Below are 24,805 nucleotides of genomic sequence, written 5' to 3'. Positions count from 1 at the left end.
AATCCGATATAGAACACATGGATGAAGATTAAGAAGTGATAACTAACAGGAGACGACCATGGGGGACCTTGAATGCTTTTTCGAAGTCTAAAAATATTGCCTCAGTCGGGATGTTGCTATCCAAGTTTAAATGTAAGTCGTGCAGGAAAAGAGCAAGTTGAGTGTCACAGGAATCATTTTTGCGAGAACCATGATGACTTGGGTGAAACAAAATGATGGATGTTAGGAAGTTAGCAATATGCGAGTATAATACATGTTCCATTATTTCACAAGAGACACTTGTTATGGAAATCGGGATGTAGTTACTCGGTGGTGATCAGCTTCCTTTCTTGAAGACTGGGATGACCTTGCCCACCTGCCAGTCATGTGGAAGTGAACCAGTGTTGAGTGATTCCAGGAGTATAAGTGATAAAAAAAGGTTACACGTATGTTTAGAATTTTTCAGCACTTTCGCGTTTATACCGTCCACACCGGTGGATGAGGAGGTTTTCAGTGATTCAATTATTTTGACAATGCGGATAGGATCAGATGTGATGTTTTGCATGAGAGGATGCGTAAAGTATGGCGGATCAGAAAAACTGTCAAGTGGTTCATCAGTAAAAACCGAACTAAATACTGTTTAGACAATCTGCAACCTCAGTGCTAGGATTAGGAGATTCAGAACTATTAAGTGTGATCTCATTATGTTTGTAACGGCAGATAGCTAAGTAATCAGTGAATAGTTGCACTTTTCGATGATGTGTCGCAAAAGTAACATAGTATTAGTCGCCAAGAAGGGAACTCGCTACCAATCTTTGGAAGACGAAGCATTTGGGGTGAGACAGATTTTTTTCTTTTTAACGGGTTTTATGTTCCAATGCGACATTGGCTATGAGGGACGCCATAGTGGAAGGTTTCGGATAATTTCGATCGCCTGGGGCTCTTTAACATGCACTGACATCACGTACTACACGAGCGTCTTGCGCTTGTCCCCCATGGAAACATGGCTGCTGCGTACAGGATCAAACCAGCGCCCTCGTGATTAGCAGTGAATCGTCCTAACCAGTGAGACCCCGCGCAGGGTAATGCCGAATCAAGAAACCGAGAAGAATGGTACTCGCTTTCGCATCACCTGTGAACACCACGATGGAAAGAAAGCGCATGCTCTTGCTTGCGGTTATTCTTGCTAGTGCTGGTATACCGAGCGTACTTTAATGGACGCATATTCTGTAGTAAAAAATGCAATCTTTGCTGTCACACCCATGCGCTCATGTCAGCAAAATGAGCTTGTCTACACGTACTTGCGTTTTTTGCATGCTGTACGGCTGGAGAAGCAAAATTGGGTGCGTGGTGATATTTCTTCGTGTGACTGAAAGGCGTTCCTTGAAAAATGGCTTTGAATGGAAGTTTCTTCGCTGCAAAGTTTGCTAGTAGCTACTAATGGCTGCAACGAGAATGCTTGGTGTACTGCTACATTGCTTCATTTAACTGCACAGTCGGATAAAGGGTAAGGTACTGCATGAACATTTAACCACTAATAATGTCGAGAAGGCAATGTAGACTGGCTGCATGCATTTTTTTATTCATTAAGTGTGCCATAAGGCATATTGAGAAAATTGCAGTGGTTATGTAGAAAAGAATGTCGGCCCACAACATGTGCATAACCTAGAGATGATGGTCTTATCATGTTTGATATAGGTTATGATTACAATGCTTTGTTGAAATTGTCTCCTTGAGACAGCTGATTTGCATTGCTTAGTAAAAAGCAGTTTTCTGAATTCAACATCTAAAAACTATATTATGGAAGAGTAATGCAGCAATAATTAAGTGCTCTTTTCATTTGCAGAAACCATGATGTACACCCACCCAGATGACATCAGACTGGTCAGAAGACGTGACCGACTGGCCAGAGATAAGTGGGTCAGATATTGTGCTCTACTTAGTGCACACAAAAGCATGTGACCTGCTTGAAGTAAGAGATTACAAATTATTAGAGTCATATTATTACTTGCAGTTACTTGCAGTCAGGGTGGGTGTGGAAAGTACTTGCTCACAGAGTGATGACAATGTGATGCTATAATCTGGTGGCACCCTCACAGGCTGTAAGTAGCAGGCCACATCAAGTGTGGCTGTCGGCAAAGAGCACAGGCGAAGTTCTGAGTGCTGGTTGCCCCTGCTTAGCTCGACAGGCAAGAGTGTACAGCCATGAGGGAGCGGTACTGTGGAAAGTGGACTGTGCCGTTTCTCGTGGCTTCACTGGAAGGGCCTGCACAGACGCAGCTGCAAAGTGGAATAGAGGTACAAAACGCAACGTTGAGCCGAGCAGACTTGACCACATAAGCTTAAAGTTGAAGCAAAAAACAGTCGGCTCTGAAGTTCAGGCAAAGACTGTGCCTGTTAAAGCGCCGCTCTCAGAAGAGGAATTGAAGAAAATGCATTAGGAGTCAGGATAATTCAAGCTCTTCAATAGTCCTGGTATCATCCATTTTATTATTGTGCTCAGCTGTTTTCAACTTCTGTATTTACTTGGCTGCATGCTAAGCAAACGGCAGATGCTAAATATTTCCCTGCATGGTTTTGCACAAAGCCAAATGCTCATTTGTTTCCAGATTCCTCACGTGCTTTGTAGCACAATTTTCGCTGTTTTATTTGAAAATGGTTCTAGGTCTTGGCAGGCTCAAAACCCTAACTTGCTATCGCTAGCACATCAGGCTTATTGCATCTTGATAGAGGTTACAGAGGCATTTTCATTTCAATGCGGTGTGCTCTTTCATTCCACTTCCAAAAACGCAGCTTTATGCAACGTTCAATGCAGCACCACGGCAGCCCAGCAGACATTGCCAATAGGCTGCACCACATGGCAGTCCTGAAGCCATAAGTGATTTACCAGCCAGCTGCCTTCCATGCTGTGCCTTCTATAACAAGTTTGTACTTATCGCGAAAGGCTGCAGCAGCCTTGGAGAAAGAAACGAGGAGCGAAAACTCGCCACTTTGGCTAATCGCACGGTGCCTTAGATAGACACCATCTAGTATAAGAAAAGGGCCTAAGAAAAGCAGTAAGTGTTATAAACAGTCCCACGTTTTCAGGCAATGCAGTTACGAAATATGGCCAGAAATATGAAACAGTGGCTCGTGCATAATTTAAAAAAAGCGGCATAGTGTGACACGGTGCGACACAATATTATCTCCACATATGCGCTGACTCTCTGCGTCTCCCGGTGGTCTCCTTGAGACAGCTCCCGCTATTCTAGAAATAAAGTGTCCGCATGTGATGAACTGTCTCGACCTTGTGCATTCTGAAGGCACGATGTTAAGGAGGTTGATGGAAGGTACATGCTGTCTGAAAATGGGCTGAACGGTTATTATACCGACTTTCAGCTGCAGATGCTATGCACAGGCCGTGAACTCTTATTTTTACATGTAGAGTATACAAGCCGAAATTGTAGCTAAAGTGCCTTTTGCACCTGTGTTTGTGAAATCAAACTTTCCACGATTCCAACAGTTTTACTTCCGTGACCTCCTGCCAGAAATGGAAAGGTGCCATGTGTCTGGACGGCTCATTGTTTTCAAAGAGTACACAAGGTTCGCCAACTCAGAGTTTGAAAAAGGAGTGCTCCTGGAATAAAAATTCTTGGGCTGCGTATTATCCAGTACTTCATTTAAAGTGAGAGGTACTGTGTATCTGAAGTGTGCTTGCACAATAGGCAACCCTGTAATTCATGAATTTATTGCAGGCCCAAAACAGGTATTCAACAAGTTGTGGCCTAATTGTTGCCCTGTGTGATCTATAGAGCATCAGATCTGCTCAGTGGAAAACCATTGTTATAATCCATATCTCCATGACCAATGCACAGTTACAAGTAACGTCTACAGTTTCCACTTGTTTCAAGTGTACATTGCTGAATGGCCATTGTGTTTACCATTTGGGAAATATTTACAAATAAGTGCATATTGCATTGCTTGCATAAATGGCACAATGTTATCACAAAGTGAACAAACTCATTTTATTGACTTTTAATTGCAAATGCATCCATTTAGTTCCACAGTTATTGTGCATTCATAAACTGGAAAACTGGTCCTCCCACAGAGTTGAAGTAGTTTTCACTTCAGCACACTGTTCCTGCATAGAAAGTTGCAAGAGTTACTAGCGCACCAAGTAACGAAAGAATGCACCAATACAGTGGTTAGAGTCTCGTGATTATCCAAAACTACACCTGCACATATGACAGAAATAGTCCTGAAATACTTTCCATCTCCATATCACAAGGCCAGCTGGGCATAAGTTCAAACACAAAAGTCATCAACATGCCAGAGCTGCAGAAACCCTTTTATCTCCTTCCTGATTGGTAATAAGAAACTCGGTATTAAGAAACATCAACAAATTTCTTCTTATTGCAAAAGAAAAGCAGCATTAAGTTGCAGGTCTGTATGTCGGTGTGGATGGTAAACCTAACCAGAGCTGCATTCCCTGACTGCAGCTTGTGAGGTGCACATATTTTTGAAGCGGTGGCACGCCTGTCAACTTTTAAAATTTTTCTGAGCCCTAAGAGGCTGAAGCATAGGAATACACATTTTAAATGAATTACAGTAATAAAATAGCTTCTGCATTTCAAGAAACTAGTGCCTTGAATTTTTCAGCTGCGCAGCAGCTATTTTTGACCGCTTGTACTTCTATTAGCAAAAACTTTTGTTTGCTTTCGTGGTGGACCCAACCTGTACCAACCACAGAAATTCAAAAATAGAACAGTCTTTAAGTTTCCCTACGCGTGCCAAAGGTGTTCTTTACAAAATTGGTGGCAAAATTGTTTCTGGCGTAAAAAATTGTGGCACACATTTGGGACTGGCACTTCACATCATCAGAACATGATGGAGGATTGTGGAAAATGTGCTCACTGAAAAGCCCACGATATGATATCCAGCAATACATATAGTCATACGAGATTCAAAAATCATTGCCTCCACATCACGCCACATTTGGCCCACTAAAAGGTGATCTGCGTGAACAAAGGTCATCCTGATTTTATTTCTTAAACCATTTAAACTGGTTGGCTCAAATATCACTTGGCAACCACCCTTACATAGGTTTACATTTTGGATTATTTTCTTCTCTTGTAAATGAATTTTAGTTATGAAATGAAGCTCTTAATCTCTCAATTTCTTTGCAAGCACACCGCGCCTGTCATGGCGAGTTGCCGGTGCCTTACATGAGACTTCACTGCTGTGTGTTGTGTTAGTGCGGATACGCTTCGACACGCTCAGCTCTCTAGCACCGGCAAAACGTACTGGTGCTGGCAACCAGTATTTTGTGAATTATACATATCTTTGCATGTCAGAGCTTGTGCATTATAAATGCAACCATTTCCAATTAGCTGCGATGAAAACTTTGTACCATGGAGGGCACATATGCATGTTGCTTGCCACTTACCATGGCAGGTGCTGCTTCATCTGGGATCCCATCAACGCCCATTTCTGGCGCTGCCTGAATAATGGAAAAACAATGCATCGAGTATTGCTGGCAGTCTGATCAGCATCTCAAACAGACGCACTATTATTGAATTTCGGAGAGAGCGCGTTCTGGGTGCAACCGTCTGCCCTTAGCCGTGATATTAACACTCAAAGAATAGCACACAGCTGGAGGCAGGCGGGCAGTTACCACGGCAGGTGTCATTTCATCTTCCGTCATCTCCTCAGCCTTTTCAGCAGCTGCCTGCATTATGGAAAAATGTTGTGCATTCAGTGTCAGCAGCAGTGTGATGTGCAGGAGCACCCAGTATGCTTTATTTTTTCTCAGTTTATTTGTTTCATTCTGACTTACAGAAACCGGAGTAAAGGCAAAAGGCAAGAAGCCTGATAAAGGCCTCTGCTCCGTATGCAGTCAGCAGACAGGCATCAGAAACGTACAATTGATTCCGTTTTTAGGGGACAAAAGCAACACTGAAAGGCCATAAATGCTAGCAAAAAAACAAGAGCTACATAAGGAACTACAATTAGGAACAATTGATTCCCTCTTTATGGGACAAAAGGGATAAAACAAGCAACACTGAAAGGCCATAAATGCTAGCAAAAAACAAGAAAAATAAATCAAATGAATTCAATTTTTTACAATATTACATTCTTAAGGAACTTTTTGGGAATTGGGTTGATGAAATCAAGTAGTTTTTCAGTGTGAATTAGTAGAGACAGTATTTGGAACTGTACGTGATATGCAAGATGACTTTGGAGCTTTTTCCCCAAACATTTGGAGACTGGAATGAGAAGAAAACTTATCTGCCTAGCCACAAATCTTAACATTTTAAGCCGCGACCTTACAAGCATTGTCTACTAAATGTATACAAAAGCGCACAGAGAATTTTTACTACATTCAAGTCAGTGCGAATGCACACGTTTTTTTCTTTGTAGGAGATTAGAAAGAGTGGGCAGTGTCGCAGGACGGAGAGCTCACAGAAGACAAACAGACAAAGAGCAATTTTGCTCGGGATTTGTACCCATCAGATTAGTGCTTAAGCACTAAAAGTCTTTGTTACCTCTATATCACAGAGTGCTTCGACATAAATTGGGGCACAAGTGCTTAATGTGTCACGGCATGTGCATTCCGAGTGCAGCCAACTAAAACGACACATTGGAGATGATAGGAGTGCACTTGCCATAGTAGGTATTACTTGGTCTGGAATTGCCTCCTCGGCCATGTCGGGCACTACCTGCATCGAAGAAAAATGTATGTCAACTGTTGATCATAGTACTAAGCACATTCGCTTGTAAGAACTTATGTATAACTTAGTGATAACATAGGCACCCGAGAAAGCACTTACCAAGGCAGTTGCCGCTTCGGCTCCTCGACGATGTCATCAGCTGCCTGTATAACTAATATTAAAGCAGTTACCAATCTGTGGTTTTAATTTATTTATACGACGAAAAATGTGTTGCAGCATGCATAATTGTCACCGCTAGTTTTCATTATGCAAGTAAAATTCATTTTCTTGTATAGAAATCAACCCTAGACCAAACGCAAGCCATTTTTTACAGTGTTTCACTTCACATTGACTACATTTTATCTAATATGCATTAAGACAGGTTTCAGATGGGTATTAGCAGTTTAATACATCATAGCGTTGAAACCAAATGCCTGATTTAGCGCCAACAGAGAAGAGTTACAGCACTTGAGATTTTTATTACTATTTTATCAGTATGAGCATGGGATAGTGACGACCAGTGGCATTTTGGTCAGAATTATGCTCATAATGTTGCTAACACCAGCTCCGCCATTTTATGCAGTTCTGTGCTGAAACTGGACTTTACACCTAACCTAGATATCACAGCACAGTAAGTCAGGCAACCCACATTTTATTCTAGATGCGTTGAAAGCTGGAACTTGTCCAGCGAAGGTACTGTTTGGTGGGTGAACAGGGCCAAATAATATACCAATACACTAGAGGTGTGCATGTTACATGCATACACACAAGGCAGCAAAAATCAATATTAAAGGGTATTCACCTAATGCTGCGAGTGCACTTATCCAGAAACCTCTGCCTATGAGGCAGTGACATATTGGTTTGTGTTGTGATCATGCACAAACTCGGCCATCATGCAGTTATGAAGTGGAAGTAGCGCCTGCTCCGAACTACACAATGGTGTTGTATTTGAAAGTTTCCATTCTGAGCAAAGTCTGTATTTATTAGCAGTTCAGATATGCGTACATGAATATGAACTTCTTTCACAGCCTGTCGTATAACATAACGAAGATAAAGCATTGAATGATGCTGCCTTTTGGCACCTTAAGTGCTAGATGCTGACTGCGGAAGTAAACATTAGCGTGAGCATGTCCTGCCTTAGTGGATATACTGAATCAAGCTGTACTATCGGGGACAAAAGATTGTGGGACACGAGTTCTTGGAATGAATGAATAATATTGAATAAAGGTGTTAAAGGCCTAAATGCTCCTTCCTCTGGTAACAATATCGGGCGACTGGGTAGCCAGGTGGAGCTACACTAAACTTTCTTCAAAAACTCTCATCCCACAAACTTTTGTCCCCGACAGTACAGATGGTTCCTACTTGATATGCCTGAGCAACTTTCTACAAAAGAGAAAATGTTTAAAAGAGCTTTCATTCGCATCACTTTAGACCTAAAAATGATTAGAAACGTTTCACAAGGGCATGATTTAATGACCTAGGAGTGCGTAGCTGCGAGCAATCAATGATGCCGTGACATGCACACAAATGTGCTCCAGAATGTGAAAGTTGTGGACATTAAGTGGTATGCAAGGTTCTCACTTACCAAGCAAGCCTCATGCTCATCAAATGGTGTTTCAGTATCCTTGTCATTAGACGTGGACTCCACAGAAATAACAATCTGACCACTTAGTGCTTTCCTCGTAACCTGTTGCATTTACTGTATACGTCAAATTAGCCACATTCACCATGAATGCAGAGGCATCATTAATAATGCCATTTTAACCCTAGATGTATAACTATGTGTCATTGCAGCTGAAAGAACTTGTATAAAAGAAGCACCCTCTGGTAAGTTAACTACGATTGCTATATTGTGGTGCTCTTGTGAAACAAATTCCAAATGGAAAGTTTTTGTGCACTTCTTTTAATTTGTTATCGAATTGAAATTGCATTAAGCTCTGCCTTCCCAGGAGAGAGCCATCATTCACTCAGTTGCCAGTTCCGGCTCGGTCATTTAAGCGTGAATGATATCATTCTTGAAACCTGCACTGCTATATGTCAAGAACTGAGAGCGCAGTGCATAAAAACGCCAAAAACAGAGGAAGAGTGGAAAAAACTTACGCAGGGCTTTGGACGTCAATGCAACTTCCCAAACTGTGCCGGGGCAATTGACGGCAAGCATGTCACCATCACAAAGTCTGCCAAGTCAGGCTCACTCTACTATGACTATAAGAAGACATTCAGCATAATCCTGTTTCCTGAGGTGGATGCCAACTACAGGTTTATCTACACTGATGTTGATGCACCAGGATCGCAAGGAGACGCAGGGGTCTAGAAAACAACACCTCTGCAGGAAGACATCGCCAACGAAAAAGCTGGCTTGCCAGACGTCGTGAAAGTGGCAAATTCACCTGACATTGTAGTGCCACCTGTATTAGTTGGTGATGGTGCATTCGCAGCAGGCAGGAACCCCATGAAGCCGTTCAGCGACAAAAAGCTAACAGAGGAGAAGATATGCAACAACAGGTAAATACTAAATACAACATTTTGTGCTGTAAAATTGCAATTACTTCATTCACTTGATCCAGATGTTTGATAATGCATCATCTTGTCCTCCCCTTTACATTGTTTTAGGCACTGTCTGTGCCTGTTTTTTGCACTTTTTTGTGTGTGTTCTGTAGACTGATTTGTATTTTTGCTTTTCAGGTTGTCCCGTGCACGACGCGTTGTCGAGAACGCCTTTGGAATACTTGCCAATCGGTTTCACTGCCTCCACACTGTGATCAATGCCAAGCCAGAGCGTGCTACAGAGAATGTGGATGCGGCGTGTCTGCTATACAACTTTTTGGGAATGCATGGAATAAGTGATGGTGATGCACATCTCAACTTTCTGAGCAGCCTTGACCTCGTGGAAGGATTAATGCCATCTGTGCAGCAGTACAACTGTGCAGCTTATTTAGAAACGAAGGTGCTGTACCAAGGCTGCGTGAGGCTGCCCACATAGACGTGAACAAGTATTGAGAACAGCAAAATAGTGTTCAAATGAAATAAAAAACCTTCATTCCTGACTATGTCATATCTCCTGAAATTCCCTCAATGACCTTCAAAATCTCTGCCTGACAGGACAGCACTTTTTCTCTGGGCACAGATTTAATATGTGCAGCGACCAACTTTTCGAACTGGTCTGCTGGATCCTTCTGCTGCACATGCACATCAAATGAACTGGCTAATTTTTCCAGTATTTGCTGGCGGTCGCTCAAGTGAGCACTCGACTCCTGAGCTTGTTCATTTCTTCTCTTCTTGCCTGGTTGCTGACCTGGAGGGTGGGGCTGGTGCTGTCTGGGTCTCAAGTATGCCAGACTCTGCTGCAGTTCTCCCTACAGCTTCTGCATAGGTCTCAAGTATGCCAGGCTCTGCTGCAGCTCTCCCTACAGCTTCATTTTTGTCTTGCTCTGGAGACTGAAATAATAAAAAATGTTAATGGTCCTGATTACTGCCTTCAATATGTTCAACACACATGATCAGAGGCCTTGGAAGTTACTGTAGTTGCCATGCAAAAGTAGCATGTACAGTTATTGCAGGAAAATTTTTTCATTGACCTCCTATCCGAACTTCAAAAACATAAGTGTATACTGAACTGTTGCCCCAAACGTGCGGTTCTTACTGCAAGCATAATATGAAGGAAGCCAACAGCCATCGAAAGCCAAGAAAAACTAGGCGAATGTTTCAATTTTTTTTGTTTGTCGGGTTGACAATTGGCAAAGTAACAATCATTATTTTATGGCTTAAAAATAATGACAAAATACCTTTCAGAGATAGCATTGTTAAGTTAGAAGACCACGGCGCCGATAGGTTGTCCCCCCCCTTTCTTGGGAGCAGTCGTCTCTGTGGGAAATAGAGGGAGTTTACTGAGAGGCGCGACGCCCGCGCTTAGGGTGCCTCGATGCCAGTTACCCGCACACTGCTCTCAGCGCGAGAAAATTTCTCGAAAGCACAGTTATACTGTACTTCCCCATCCACTATACTCGCCATATGCGATTTTTTCTGTTTCCTCGTGTGAAGACAGCCCTAAACGGTCGCTGGATGGGGAGCATGGAAGCCATTTATAGACGCCACGACAAAGCAGCTGGCAGCCCTGTCAAAAGAAGCATTTTCCAGCTGTTTCCAAGACCTCAAGAAGTGTTGGAATCTGTGCATAGACTGGAAGGGAGACTTCCGAAGGGGTGCTGCAGAAATGATTTCAATGTTAAACGCATTTTTTTTAATGGAATAAGTCTCAGAACTTTACTGACAAGGGTTGTAGGCAGCTAAGGCCATCATGCGCCAAGCACAAGGTACACAAAAGTTTTCTGCAGAATTTTATTTTAAAATGTGAAAACTTATCGGTGGTGTAGACGGCCTAAAATGCAAGCTTTACTACCTAGTGATGCGAAAGAAAAGACATCGTAAAAATAGACATTAGTAAAAGCTTTAAAGAAACTCGGGTAACCTCTGCAACCATCCTTGCCTGCACATGGATGTCAAGGCGCCCAACCACTCGAATAATGACCTCAGCCTTGTCAGGAATATGAATTGGCGAAGTGTTGTTAAAAAGTTGTTATAAAATTACTATATATTATCAGATCAACAATTTGTTGAAGACACCTGCTCTCTTTGAAAACTTAAAAACCTGTGAAATGTCAATAAGTTCCTCTTCACCTAAGAGTAATGCTGGGGGAAAATGGTATGTAATCGTTGTAAAAAACTGCAAAATGCTTTTTCCTGAGTGTTTCGAGTTTTCTGCATTAAAAGAAAACATGGTTTATTGTTAGCTCATCTTTTCATAATTCACACTGGGGCTTCTCTTGTTTTGTCAGAAGGAAATTATGTGCGAGGTGTGTATGTCTTATATGAAGACGGCAGATAATCACATCCTTGAAACATTCTTGGTGGGTGCAGGAGTTCCATCCTCCTAAAACTGGTTTTAAAAACTGCAGTTTATTATTTGCTTCATTGTCCTAAGCGGACTGTCATTTTTTCTTTATTTCAGAATGTACCAGTTCATGCAATCTTTAAAGGGAATGTTTTTTCCTTCAGCTATGGCTTTTGTTATGTGTTGTGTGATGTCATCAAGCATCGATTGCCTTTCTAGGGTGGAGAGCTGTAAGTAAACTGAGGGAATCTGTGTAAATAATTTTGTTTCTGAGGTTCTCATTTGCTATTTTTCTTACGGCTAGGCATACAGCGTAAATATTCGGCTGTGAAAATTGATGCACTGTGGAAGTCTGATTATTTCCTTCTTATGCCATCGTTGTACTGCGCTTTCTATGTAAACATCCGTTTTTGAACCATCAGAACAAAAGTCCGTGAAACCACTGTATTTTTCATCGAGTGCAAGAAATTCTTGTGCTATACATTGTTGTGGAGTTTGCTTTTCGTTAAACTGTGTAAGAGTGAAATCGCATATCACAGGAAAATTTTACCAAGGAGGCAGTGGCTCTTGCCTGAGCGCAATCCTAGGTAATGTGTTCAGTACGTTGTGGCAAAGTTCTTCAAAATGGAGGAGTGGCCTGGAAGCTTGAGGTTTGTTATTAAAGAGTGTTTTAGATGGGCACTTTGTAACTTTTTCCTACAAATATGCTTTAGTAGGGAACAAATTTTTAGAATGTATGAGCATGTGAGCATGCTTCTTCTGTCTGTGAGTGATGGTTCGTTAGTTTCAACATTGATATAACGACTGTTTATGGGCGACGCTCTGTAAGCACCAGCTGAAAGTCGTAAACCTAAATTGCGTACTTGGTGGAGTCGTTTCATGTACAATCGCCTTGCTGAACCATACACTATGCAATGATAGTCTAAAACGGAATGTACTACAGAGCGATAAATCTGCAGAAGGCATTCCAATCAGAACTCCAGTGTTTGCGTGAAAGGACTTTCAGTATGTTTAAAAACTGCAACTCTTTCTTTTTCAAACGCATTTATGTGAGGCAGGAAAGTAAGTTTTTTTGCAGAAAGTTGTGCCTAAGAATTTGTGTTCATTTTTTAAAGGTAGCTCAGTTTTGTTTAGGTATAATGTGGGATCTGTATGAAACCCCATTTGAGTGAGAAAAGAATGGGCACCAATTTCTGTAGAGAAAACCGGAAAACATTTCTGTCTGCTCATGTTGCTAGTTTATTTATTGTTAACTATATTTGTCTTTTGCATGTTGATATGTTGGAGAAAGTGCAAGCTATCTGGAGATCGTCTACATAAAATGAATACATAATGGACCTTGGAGTTATTTTGCTAAGAGAGTTCATTTTTACAACAAAGAGAGTTATGCTTAAAATACACCACTGAGGTACTACATTTTCCTGAATGAAATTCCTTGAAATAGTTGTACCTAGGCGGACATTAAAAGACTGGTTAGATATGAAGTCATTCAGGCAGTTCAACATTCTGCCTCGGATGCCAAGCTTGGCAAGGTCTTGTATCTCGAGCCTCCAGGTCGTCTCATATGCCCTCTACAAATCAAAATATACAAGACAGTGTTGTTTGTGCATGCAAGCTTCTCGGACAGTATTTTCAAGACGAACTAAGTGGTCTGTAGTGCAGCACGCCATTTTAAAACCACATTGGTGGACATTGAGAAGCTCATGATTTTCTAACACGAAGGTCAGTCTGATATTCAATAAAAAACAGGCCATTTGTCCATACCAGAGCCATGACAGCTTCCAAGCACTTCTGTAACACTTCCCTATGTCATGGTTGGAGATGAGGCCTTCCCACTTTCTGAAAATCTCATGAGGTCTGTAGGGTTCGGCGCGCTGTCGCATCTTTATCTTTTTGTACATGTGTTGAGAACATTCTGCAAGAGGGCAGTGACCTAGGCTGCGCGTCCCATTTTATTTTGTTTTCAAGCACGCCGATAGAAGGGGGCGGGGGGCAGTTCGAACACTCATACCCTTCGCTTGGTCTCCCCGTTGGTCGTTGCGTTACCCTCGCCACTCTGGACGGCGGGGCTCTCTCTCTGCCGGCCTCAACCTTGGGAACCTGTCTTCATGGCGAAGGACTGCGCAACCACCTAGGGAGGAATTCTGGGGTAAGGAAAAACGCTGACATCAGTTTTGAGCTTTCCTATTCATTAAAACTGATGAGCTGAAGTTAGCAGTTTATTTTTACATGTGGAAAGGGGCGCGGGGATCTTGGGGGTGGACCCGCGAAAGGAGCCGCGCCCGAGGGCTTTTGTCTCTAACTACTCCTAGCTGGGAGGCGCACGGTACGGCCGAGTGTGGAGGGACCGACCGTTGAGAGAGCTCGTGCATGGCGCGCCAGTTTTGCTGTTGGGATGCGGTGTCCCTCGCCTGTGTGCAGACGATTGACTAGGCTGGCCGCGGATAGTTGTGGCCTTATACTGACTCTTGTACTCATCTGTAATTAGCCTGTATAAAAGTTCTTCGTTTCATACTAAATCACTTCGCCTACAAGTCATTTCATCGAGAAGCCTTCAAACGGTGCACCCAGTCTAGGGAAACCACCGGACCAACAACACCGGCAAACATTACTAGGCCTTTCCCAAAAGCAAACCTGAATTCAGACAGATATTTAACTACAGGCTTTCTCGAGCAAGGTGAATTGTAGAGAACGCATTTGGTATTTTGACTAACTGGCGGAGGATCCTTCCTCAAGACATCTGGGCCTCTACAATATTGTTGGATGCTATAGTATATGCCGTTGTAGTTTTGCACAACTACTTGAAGACACTGGACAATGAAGAGGACACCATTTTTCAGTATTGCTCTCCAGCGGATGTTGATGGTGGGGGAGGATGGGCAACCGATTCATGGCCAGTGGAGTTCTGATGCCCACACAGTTTCCTTCCTTTCAGGTGTCCGGCAGTGCGGCAGCAACAACTGTAAACCTATTCAACAGAATCGGTGAATGGTAACCAAGCTTTTGATGGCTGTGGCTACTTGTTGTAATGGGTAAAATTCAGTGTGGTTTGTGGTGTGGAGATGTGGTCACTGAGTTTGATGCCAAAGAGCCAGTGATGAAATTGTGTTGATTTGACTTCTTTGTCACTTTTATACCAGTGAAATAGGTTATAACCTAAAGATTATGTGTCTTAATGATTCCATGGTTAATTATAAGAAATTAGGTTGTGTGTAACCAAGGTCGATCATAGACTACCCGATTGACTTTGTCATGTTATGTTTACTGAGAAAATATTTGTGTCTGAGCATGGTTGAAATTTTTTTAATATGAGATTGTCATGTATGTTTAGATCTTTGAAGGCATCGCCAGACATTAGCAAAGTAGTATCATGTACATAAATTATAAAACAGGCGGGAGTGTCATGAGCATCGTTATCATTAATATACAGATTAAAAACAAAAGACCAAGGATACTGCCTTAATGGGCACTGGTGTCAACTGAATATCTCAACTGCTTCACCATAAAGTAATACACATAGGTCATTCAGAATAATTTCAAATTCATACGGTTTCAACTGAACCTAAATTAATTTATTCTTATGCTGTGACACTGAGATTTGTGACATGCAAGAAAATTGGCCTTTCTGCTCTCTTGGTTCACCACTAATGGGTGAAATGCTAGAGAAAATAGGTTTTCAGATATTTGAGGTCAAGAATGAGAATCATTAATGCAATTATTTCCTTGAAAGAACACGCACTGAAACATATTAGCATACACCAACCATGTGGTCAGTGCCAGTGTGGTTTCAGCACTTCTTTGACAAGGTTTTCCTATGATCTCCATTGTACCCTGTTATGCGTCTCTCATAATGAAGCATTTTTGGGGCAGTATGTTCACTTCGCGTACCTATGTAACAATGTAGCACCCCAGTGATATCCCAAATGCCTTCAGTGGTGTCATCGTTGTAACGGTGTGTAACGTGGCAAATGAGCGATAAGATTTGTAAAGAAGGCAATTGGTAATATGCTTTCGTGTACACTAATGGATGATATGGTTACAGGACTCATTTGGCATTTTGGGTTCAGATGTGAAGGTCTTCTCTGAGGACCTCCGCCTGAAGAATTTGCCAAAGAACAGACTCTATGGCGTAAATAATTCCGGTTATATTTGATCAAGCTTATGTAGAAACCCCACCTGCCAGGGTCTTTCGAACAGATCCCATAAGAAGGGTTTCTTTTAGTCAGTAGCTAGCATGTTGAAATATATGGCCCAGACAGCCATGTTATGCATGTTTTGTAACATTAAATGCAAAGTGCTTAAAGACTTTCAAAATAACGGCACGGGAGTGGGGAAATAGCCCACGTAGGTGATAACAGCACACAGCAAAACATGTCAGCCATATGCAGTTCATACCAGACCTTTTTGCTGTTGCCTGACTGCTGCTTGACACGTTAAAGGAGGGTTCCTATAGTTTGCTTCTGGCGTATTTTGTTATACCAAAACTGCAGATGGTGCGTCCGCTCGCACTGGATTTCGAAAAGCTGGCTGTCTGTATGTAAATGCATGTGAGCGTCGCATATGTTACTGTGTGCAAGCTGTCCGCATTCATAAGAAAAAAAAACTGTGTTCTGCTTATTTTGTAGCATACAACTGGAATGATGAACCACAGTCAAGTACATTATCCGCGGATGCATTCCATGGTGTAATGTTTGTGAATGTGGTAGACAGTGCATTGCATCGCTTTACATCAGGTTTACATCGGGTTCGTAGCACGTCGTCGTGTCCGTTTTGGGTTGCGGTTTCAATTACCAAAATCATGCGACAACTAGCCGAAGTTCTACATCAGCTTCATCCTTGATGTTGCATGTGTGAAAAAGGTTCTCCTCTTTGACCACCACTGTGGAGGGTACTTCTACTAGCCAGGTTTCTCTGCACGGGATCCCATTGGATAGTGCTAGATTTGAAATGTTTCGCTGCAGCGATGAGGTTGCTTTTGTCTCGTTCAAGTGGCAGCCTTGCTTCTTGCAAGTCCGACAGTGCAGTTACAGCCACAAAACCGTGCCTGCGAGCATATTCCGTGGCGTCCCGGATTTCCCAAAGTCCTATGCCCGTTTCCTTGCAGAGTTCGAAACCACAACTGAAAGTAGACGCACATGACGGAGATGCAAAAGTTACAAAAATAACGTAGTTGAAGCCTTAGGTTGATGCACGATGCTTTAAGTGTTTTATTTTTTTGTAGTGTTTATTTTATTTTGGATAGTATGGGCACTACACATGCTCCAGCTTTTGAGCGCGTTGCTAGTGCTTCTAGTGACGGTTGTCACGTGGTATTTATGGTATGTGGGCGAGGTTCTTGTCTGCGTGGCAGGGTGAAGTGCAACACGTCGCCATGGATCCCGTGTTGCACGCCGTCATCATTGGTGACAGCGAAGTGAAGTGCCTAAACCGGACAAGGTTGTATGTGCCCGCGAACATGTGCATACGCACATTTAGTTACGGCGGCGCCGACGCAGGGCGCCTCCTGGACATAATCAAGAGGATGCTCCTGAAGCCGCTTCACTTCGTGGGAATATACGTCGGCGGCAACGACCTCTGGACTGAACGGTCGCCAGAGAACGTTGCCGATGACATAAAGGTATGCGATCATGAGCGGCTGAGACTGTTGTGAGTGGCGACTATGCGTGCGAAACGTGATTTTCGCAGCAGGAGGCACGTGCTTCGCGCAAACTACGCGACAGATGTCACGATTATAGCTCGTTTTTCTTGTTTCTTTCCCCGTGTTGGTATTAGAAAAGCCTTTACCACAGTAAGTGTTCGGCAGTGGCGTGTCAAGCGTCATTTGGCAGGAGGCAAAGTGGACGCAGAAAAATGGAACCGTCCACTTTCAAGGAAGAGAGGGAAGGGAAGAGAGAAGAACCGAGTGGTGGGGAGAGTGTACATTGCACTGTCATTACTTCATGCATAGCCTGCTGCATGAATGGTCTCAGGCGATATTTCTTTTTGGTGCACGTCACATTTCCTCAATGTGCACATGTCTGCATGGTGCTTACAAAGTGTACCGCAATTGCATGTAAGCTAGGAGACTTCTGGTTTCATCATGCAATACGGACAGAGATGTTGGAATGATATATTGTTGTCGTGTCCGCAGCAGTCGCATGCTTTGCCACTTTCCCTTACACTGCTTTTGTACGCCACATGAATTATTGCTGCTTGTTTCTTCCATGCAGAAGCTAGTGAAGAAGGCAGCCTGTGTGGCCAGGAAAGTTTTCCTTTTTAGAATACCACCATAGCTGTCTGAGACAGAGGCACAGAAGAAGAAGAGGAGAAGGCTTGATGCATTTATCGTCAAAAGCCTCGCAGCCTCAGAGGATGTGGTGCTGGTCGGCGTGCAGGTAATTCCACAGGCAGTGAGTCTTGCAACTCCTATACTTTGCTAATAAAACTGATCTAAGCTGGTACTACACCTTGTTGCACCACAAGTGACTAATATGAATCCGTGGACTTCCAGTTTCGTCAAGGCATGTAAAGTATACAATGTCACGGTCACGAAGCGGTACATTTTTCAGAAATACACTGCATGCATATCGGTCCTCTAAGCTGGAATGATTTAGAGATTGCAGTTGAAATATACTCTGGTTGCAGGGCCGGTTTGTTGCGGGGGAGAGGCAAAACGTGCCTTGTACGCAGCAGATGGCTACCACGTCTCCCGAGGCTGCAGCGTGAAGGCCCCAGCAAAAGCATTTTCATTGGCACTGAAACAGACATTCAGTCACGACTTCGACTTCACGCTGCCATGTGGACGCCACCGGCAGGTGTGGGGAATATTGCAGTGTGAAGACTGCAGGGCGAAGGGCCATTCCAATGACCAGTGTCAACAGTTCATGGCATGAAGGTATGGCAGAGGCAGTGAAAGTAGAATGTTTCTTTGTCATAAACAGTTTTGTTTTCTGTGTAGTGGTGAATTTAATTTCTGCGACAATTTCTGCAGTGGAGGACAAAAACAACTGATGAAGAGTGGCAATTTGATCTAGTTTGTTCCTCACAGAAACCAAAGCAGTGCAACAGTCAGCGTGTTTTTCCTTTCTCTGCTGTCATTGTTTTGTTTGCCTGCCCTGCTTTGATTTTCCAGAAAAAACAATCTTCTATTTTCAACACATTTCATACTTACTTTATCCGTCAAGCATGCATTGTTAATTGTTACTCTCACAGCTTACCCTGCTATTACATGGCAGCTAATACTTATGCCTGTCTATCTCCTCATGGTATCTCGTGAAATAAGAAATAAGTTACAACAGAAAAGCAAGATCTGTATTCTGGCCACAGCTGTGCATGGGTATGCGTGTGTACATGCACATTCCTGTACACTTTTCGTTCCAGCTTTGGGAACAAGAAAGAGTGGTGTCACTGAGCCACTTAAAAACAACTGGGGCCAAGATGGCGGAGGACAGCCGGGCTGATTATCCTGGCTACAATATAGGACATATTCCCCCATAGACCCATCCATCAACCGGATGATTGATTTAAAGCTTGTCCAGGTAATGCAGTGTTATTCATTGCTCATGTTCAAAGCCCACCGATCTCTGTAATTACTACCATCTTTTTATTTGACTTCCTTCTGCATTCCAGTGAAGCCCACTGCAGTGGCGCTATGGAACTTGAGGGCTTGAAAAGAGCTCTTTATTGCCTTGCTGACAGCAATGTTCAGTTCCTCGAACTCGTCAATTACCGGCACACCCAAGTGCGCTCCTACATGAGGAAGGAGCAGCCAGATGTCACGAACCTTGTTGATGCTTGGCATGCTGGCAAAGGTAAGCATGCAATTAGGTGCAGCCCCCAATGTTCCTGGGCAGAAACTAACCTCGAACTATGCTACAGCACCACCTATGAAGTTGTGAGAATTGCTCTGCTATTTTCCCCAAATAGCGATTACAGTCAAAGATGGCATTTCCATCAAAGGGTTTTTATAGCTATCAGAGCCCTCTGAGGCTTCAAGGGAAAGCTTCAGCATCACTCTCTAGCACAGTATCCCAAACAGCACAACAGGAAACCTAGCCTTTCATGTTGCAAATACATAATGCAAATTAACTGACCAAGCATTTCCAAACATTATAGCAGCATATTTTCTAGGTATTGTGCGAAGCATATTTCTGATTAACTGACTAGTAAAGCAGCTTTGTATCACGCCAAGAGAACTTGGTTAAGGAGGTAGAATAAGAATAGAATCACGGAATAATGGACACAGCCCTTCCATCCTTTTTTGCTACTGGACAATATATTGAAACATTTTCTTTCCGAACATGAATTGGAAGCGTAAATAAAAACAAACCAGTCTGTTAAATGCGTGAAAAATGTTTTCTATGCTTCAAGCAGTGCAATTAACCAAAATGGTGTTTGCATTAAGTCTGGTGCTGAGCATACTTGAGCAGATAGTGTTCATAAGCCGACTATCAAATTTAGTCACCAGGAAAACCTTCACGACTTCTTATTTCGTTCATGCAGGGCTGAGAAAGAAGTTACTTGCCGCCTCCAAGTGCAAGGGTTGCACTGTCATTGAGCACTGCTGAGCAGGGGAGCAGCTGCAGGATGCAGACGCGTCTAAAGTGCCTCGTCTTTTTTGTGCAGGCTTTTGCTACATGCGGCGGTCCCTCCTACGAAGATACAGCTTCACCGGAATTACCCTGTACCTTCCACCGTGGTTTGCGTGCACCTGTCTTGACCATAAACACAAGTCACAGTTCAGCGTTGAATTCAAGCTTTGCGAACTTATCGGGACATTTCCGTGCGCTTCACGGACACGACAGAGTGACATCGACATCGTTGGACGCATCGGGAAACGCCCCCCAGGCGTTCTTCGTCAGTGAGCAAGGGAGCAGCTGCAGGATGCAGACGCGTCTAAAGTGCCTCGTCTTTTTTGTGCAGGCTTTTGCTACATGCTGCGGTCCCTCCTACGAAGATACAGCTTCACCGGAATTACCCTGTACCTTCCACCGTGGTTTGCGTGCACCTGTCTTGACCATAGTCACAAGTCACAGTTCAGCGTTGAATTCAAGCTTTGCGAACTTATCGGAACATTTCCGTGCGCTTCACGGACACGACAGAGTGACATCGACATCGTTGGACGCATCGGGAAACGCCCCCCCAGGAGTTCTTCGTCAGTGAGCAAGGGAGCAGCTGCAGGATGCAGACGCGTCTAAAGTGCCTCGTCTTTTTTGTGCAGGTCAGTAACAAGCAACGCCTTGCATTTAAAAGTGATTCTTTGTGTTTGGTTGTGCTCCCTTGCTCAGAGGTGCTATGCGAGTGTGTTGCGGGTTGCTTTGACTCATTTTGCCTACTGGTGCTCTTGTTGAGTGGGGACGTTGAAACCAATCCAGGCCCCACCTTGTCAGTGTCTGATCAGTTGGAAACCATTATTGAAAATCAGAAAGTGTCTGCAACTGAGCAGAAATCTATCAGGGAGAATTTGGACGGTCATATATAAGACTCAAACCGGAGGCTGGCTTCTATTGAAGAAAAAATAGAATCTTTCACACAGACAATAAAGAGGGTAGAGGAATGTGAGAGTACTGTTCTGGAGCTGCGTGAACAAATTGCATCATTGTGTAGCAAGGTTGATGACCTGGAATATCGCTCTCGGCGTAATAACTTGATTATCTTTGGGATCAAGGAAGACGGTGCAGAAACCCCGAAGAGCCTTAGGGATGCTGTGTTAACAGAAGTGTTTGAAGAAAAACTAGGTATTACCGTCAGGAGCGTTGAACGCATACACCGCTTCGGCAGGCAATTAGAAGATAAGGATCGACCAGTGGTAATGCGGTTCTTCGATTTTAATGAAAAAATGAACCTTCTTAGGAATTCGAAGAAGCTTAAAGGCTCAGGTATGTCACTATCTGAGGACTACCCGTTTAGAATTCAAAAAGTACGGAAGCTGCTGTGGTCTACCGTTAAAGATAATTGCAGACCTGAGGATAAGGCTTACCCAAAATTTGACAAGCTAGTTTTGAGCGGTGACACATACGTCTGGGATGAAGAAAGGAATGAAAGACGGAAACTTACCATTTCAAAAGAACGCAAAGAAGATTCCGAAGGCGAAGATTCTGGCAGTGTCAGTGTTGCCTCAACGACACGTATTGTCACACGGAATCAGAAACAAAAGACTTATAAATGACGAGCTGATAATACCAGACCGTTACAATTCGTTTCCTTTAACGCTCAAAGCATCGCAAATAAGACAGCCGAATTCGAAGCACTCCTTTACGACCTGGACCCGCACATTACGTTTCTGACAGAAACCTGGCTTCATTCTGAAATCCCTGATGGCTCAATTGTTCCCCCCGCCTACAGAATATTGCGATGCGACAGAGCGACACGTGGAGGTGGAGTCGCGATAGTGCTTAAGGAAAGTATATCTTCTGTGATGCTGCCGGGTATTCCTAACCACGAAAGTCTTTTTTGCAAGATTGATTTCTGTGGCAACACTATTGTATTAGGCGTAGTATATCGACCTCCTAATGCGGATGTCACCTTTCTTGAAGAGCTGTGCGATTACGTTCAACGCTTCCGGGACGACCGAGTGAAGTTGATTTTAGGTGGCGATTTCAACTTGCCTGATATAGATTGGATCCACATGAGTACTATGGGTGCCAATTCTGGTCATTCTGAGCTCCTTTTGGACACTGCTTTCACATGTAATCTGACCCAGATTGTTGACAGACCAACCAGGATCCGCGCCTCTGCATCGCACATTCTTGACTTAGTGTTCATTAGCTCTGCCCTTATGTGTGTTTCTGTTGATGTTCTGAAGGGTGTATCTGATCATAATCTTGTTTCCTGTGTTTTTTTCTTATCGGCTTATGTTGACAGCAAAAAGCGTCCCATTGTTGTGAAGAATTTTAATAGAGCTGATGATGTAGGAATTTTGGATTTTTTAGAGACCCACCTTGACACCTTTAGGGCTGAGGAGAATGTAAATGTGTTATGGTGCATGTTTAAAAAGATATGCCTCGATTGCTTGACAACGTACGTTCCTAGTGTTATTAAGAAAAAAAGAACATAACCCATGGATTACGCGGGAGGTCATCCACACCAAACGTAAGCTAAAGCGAATGCGGCAGTCAAGCATTCGTAATAAGTCCAATGAGAGTATGATAGGCAGTCTATTAAGAAATAAGATCAAGCAAGCTAGGGACTCTTTTTTTAATGTTACGCTTGGGCGTTTTCTCAGTGAAGCACCGGAAGAGTTCTGGCGATACATTAATGCTAATAAACAACGCAATGTGTCATTAGCAGTTAATGGTTCTCCTCTAACAGGGCCAAAAGATATTGCTGATGTGTTTAATGAGTATTTTCAATCAGTGTATACCGATAAAAACTCGACTTTTCCTTCTAAGCCAGACGGCTACACTTCTTTAATGCCAGATGTTACTATCTCCCGCGAAGGTATTTTGAATCTTCTTCTGAAGCTTGACGTTAAAAAGTCTAGCGGGCCTGATAACATCCCTTCAGCTTTTCTCCGCCGTTACGCAGAATGGTTATCGCATTACCTGGAAGTTATTTTCAAAGCCTGTTTGTCTCAGTGCGCAGTCCCATCAGAATGGAAAACCGCACGTGTCGTACCCGTTTTTAAAGGCAATGACCCATCTTGCGTGTCTAATTATCGCCCAATATCTTTGGTCTCGATCAGTTGCAAAATGTTCGAGCATGTGATCTGCCGAGCTTTGACAGAATTTCTGGAGTCGACCCATTTCTTGTGTGATCAGCAACATGGATTTAGGCGAGGTTTATCTACCGTCTCACAACTGATAACCACGTGCCATGATTTTTTTATTGCAGTTAACAACAAACAACAAATGGACGCTGTTTTTCTTGACTTCGCCAAAGCCTTCGATAAGGTACAGCACACCAAACTCATAGGAAAGCTTTACACTGCCGGAATCAATCCTAACATTATTGACCTTATTAGAGCCTACTTAGAAGACAGATTACAATACGTTCATGTTGGCGGTGAGTACTCTGATGCACTTCCGGTTTCATCTGGTGTTCCGCAAGGATCTGTTCTGGGGCCTATCCTATTTTTAATTTACGTAAATGACATAATTAATGTGGTTGATTCCGAAGTTAGAGTTAAACTATTTGCTGATGACTGCGTTTTATACTCCCTAGTTAACTCCACAGCGGACCAAATTAAGCTTAACAGTAACCTGCAGAAGATCTCAAACTGGTGCAACCAATGGGGTATGCTTCTTAACGTTAATAAATGTTTGGTACTTAGAATTTGTAAAAAGAAAACTGTTCTGACTCATCCATATTGTATAGCTGGCGTTCCACTTCCAGAATCCTTGTCTGTAAAATACTTTGGAGTCCAGATATCTAATCACCTAAACTGGGATGCCCACATCGATATTACTTGCGGGAAAGCACTGAAGACTCTATGGTCTTTGAGGCGTAAACTGCCAAATGCCCCAAAACACGTGAAACTGGCAGCGTATAAGGCTTTGGTGCGGCCTCGTCTGGAATATGCCTGTGGTTTATGGGACCCATTTACAGCCAAGAATATTTCCAAATTAGAAAGAGTGCAAAGAATCGCAGCCCGTTTCATTTGCAACAGATACAAACGAACAGATAGTGTAACAGCTATGATCAAATCTATTGGCCTAGAATCCCTGCAGACAAGGCGCACTGAAGCTAGGTTGAAATTTCTGTACCTAATATATAATAATCTCATTAAAATAAGCGCTCATGATTATATTACTCCTGTTTCGCGAGCAGGTACGCGTTATAACCATGGCAAAATGCTACAAGAATTTCGTGCATATTCTAATACAGTTAAACACTCATTTTTTGTAAAATCGATTACAGACTGGAATGAACTCCCGAAGTGTGTAGTGAATAGCCCGAATGTATAAATGTTTGTTAACAATTTGAGAGCCTTTTGTATGTGAAATCCTTGTTTTTTTGCTTTTTTTCGCATCATGTGTTCGCTTTTGAATGGCGCTAGTCTATATATATATCTTGTTTATTTTTTACTTGTACCTTTGTTCACCCCTGCTTGGAGTCAAGCGACTCCGCAGTATAAATAAATAAATAAATAAATAATAATAAAAATCTATCGTGAACCACATGTATTTTGCCGCGAAGGTTGGTTCAGGCAACGGTGATCTCACAGTTGCCATCTGGATGTCCATTCTAAATGATGTGCAGGATATACACAGTGGCTACGGCGAGATGTATGATGGCTGCCAGCATGGTGATCTATTGCCTCGGAAAT

The 24,805-nt window shown here is 43.0% G+C and overlaps 2 protein-coding genes across 3 annotated transcripts; both read left to right on the top strand.

The window, feature by feature from the left end:
• Positions 1-1,830: 1,830 nt before the first annotated feature.
• Positions 1,831-9,716, top strand: LOC144132347 (uncharacterized). The gene is made up of 2 exons (XM_077664676.1): positions 1,831-9,173; positions 9,354-9,716. The coding sequence occupies exons 1-2, from the start codon at positions 9,121-9,123 to the stop codon at positions 9,649-9,651; spliced, it is 351 nt and encodes a 116-aa protein (XP_077520802.1). The 5' UTR covers positions 1,831-9,120; the 3' UTR covers positions 9,652-9,716.
• A 4,171-nt stretch (positions 9,717-13,887) lies between these two features.
• On the top strand, positions 13,888-20,911 carry LOC144132346 (uncharacterized). 2 transcript variants are annotated; one of them, XR_013314791.1, is made up of 6 exons: positions 13,888-17,176; positions 17,769-17,933; positions 18,184-18,433; positions 18,919-19,076; positions 19,168-19,349; positions 20,164-20,911. XR_013314791.1 is itself a non-coding variant. In XM_077664675.1 (6 exons), exons 1-2 carry the CDS (start codon positions 16,880-16,882, stop codon positions 17,829-17,831), a joined length of 360 nt encoding a protein of 119 aa, XP_077520801.1. In that variant the 5' UTR covers positions 13,888-16,879; the 3' UTR covers positions 17,832-17,948; positions 18,184-18,433; positions 18,919-19,076; positions 19,168-19,349; positions 20,164-20,911. The 2 variants fall into 2 exon arrangements, 1 of the variants encoding a protein (XP_077520801.1); XM_077664675.1 differs by having other exon boundaries at positions 17,769-17,948.
• The last annotated feature ends 3,894 nt before the right edge of the window (positions 20,912-24,805 follow it).

This window comes from Amblyomma americanum, chromosome 5 (assembly GCF_052857255.1).
Source record: "Amblyomma americanum isolate KBUSLIRL-KWMA chromosome 5, ASM5285725v1, whole genome shotgun sequence".
NCBI classification, from domain to species: Eukaryota; Metazoa; Arthropoda; class Arachnida; order Ixodida; family Ixodidae; genus Amblyomma; species Amblyomma americanum.
The sequence above is the reverse complement of the archived record's forward strand: the minus strand, read 5'-3'. Positions and strand labels throughout refer to the sequence as shown.

Excerpts from the sequence above, each read along its gene's own strand:
- LOC144132347 (XM_077664676.1), top strand. The coding sequence starts at position 9,121 with ATGAAGCCGTTCAGCGACAAAAAGCTAACAGAGGAGAAGATATGCAAC. Across the intron at positions 9,174-9,353 it reads GAGAAGATATGCAACAACAG|GTTGTCCCGTGCACGACGCG; the intron begins GTAAATACTAAA and ends TTTGCTTTTCAG.
- LOC144132346 (XM_077664675.1), top strand. The coding sequence starts at position 16,880 with ATGTGGGCGAGGTTCTTGTCTGCGTGGCAGGGTGAAGTGCAACACGTC. Across the intron at positions 17,177-17,768 it reads ACGTTGCCGATGACATAAAG|AAGCTAGTGAAGAAGGCAGC; the intron begins GTATGCGATCAT and ends TCTTCCATGCAG.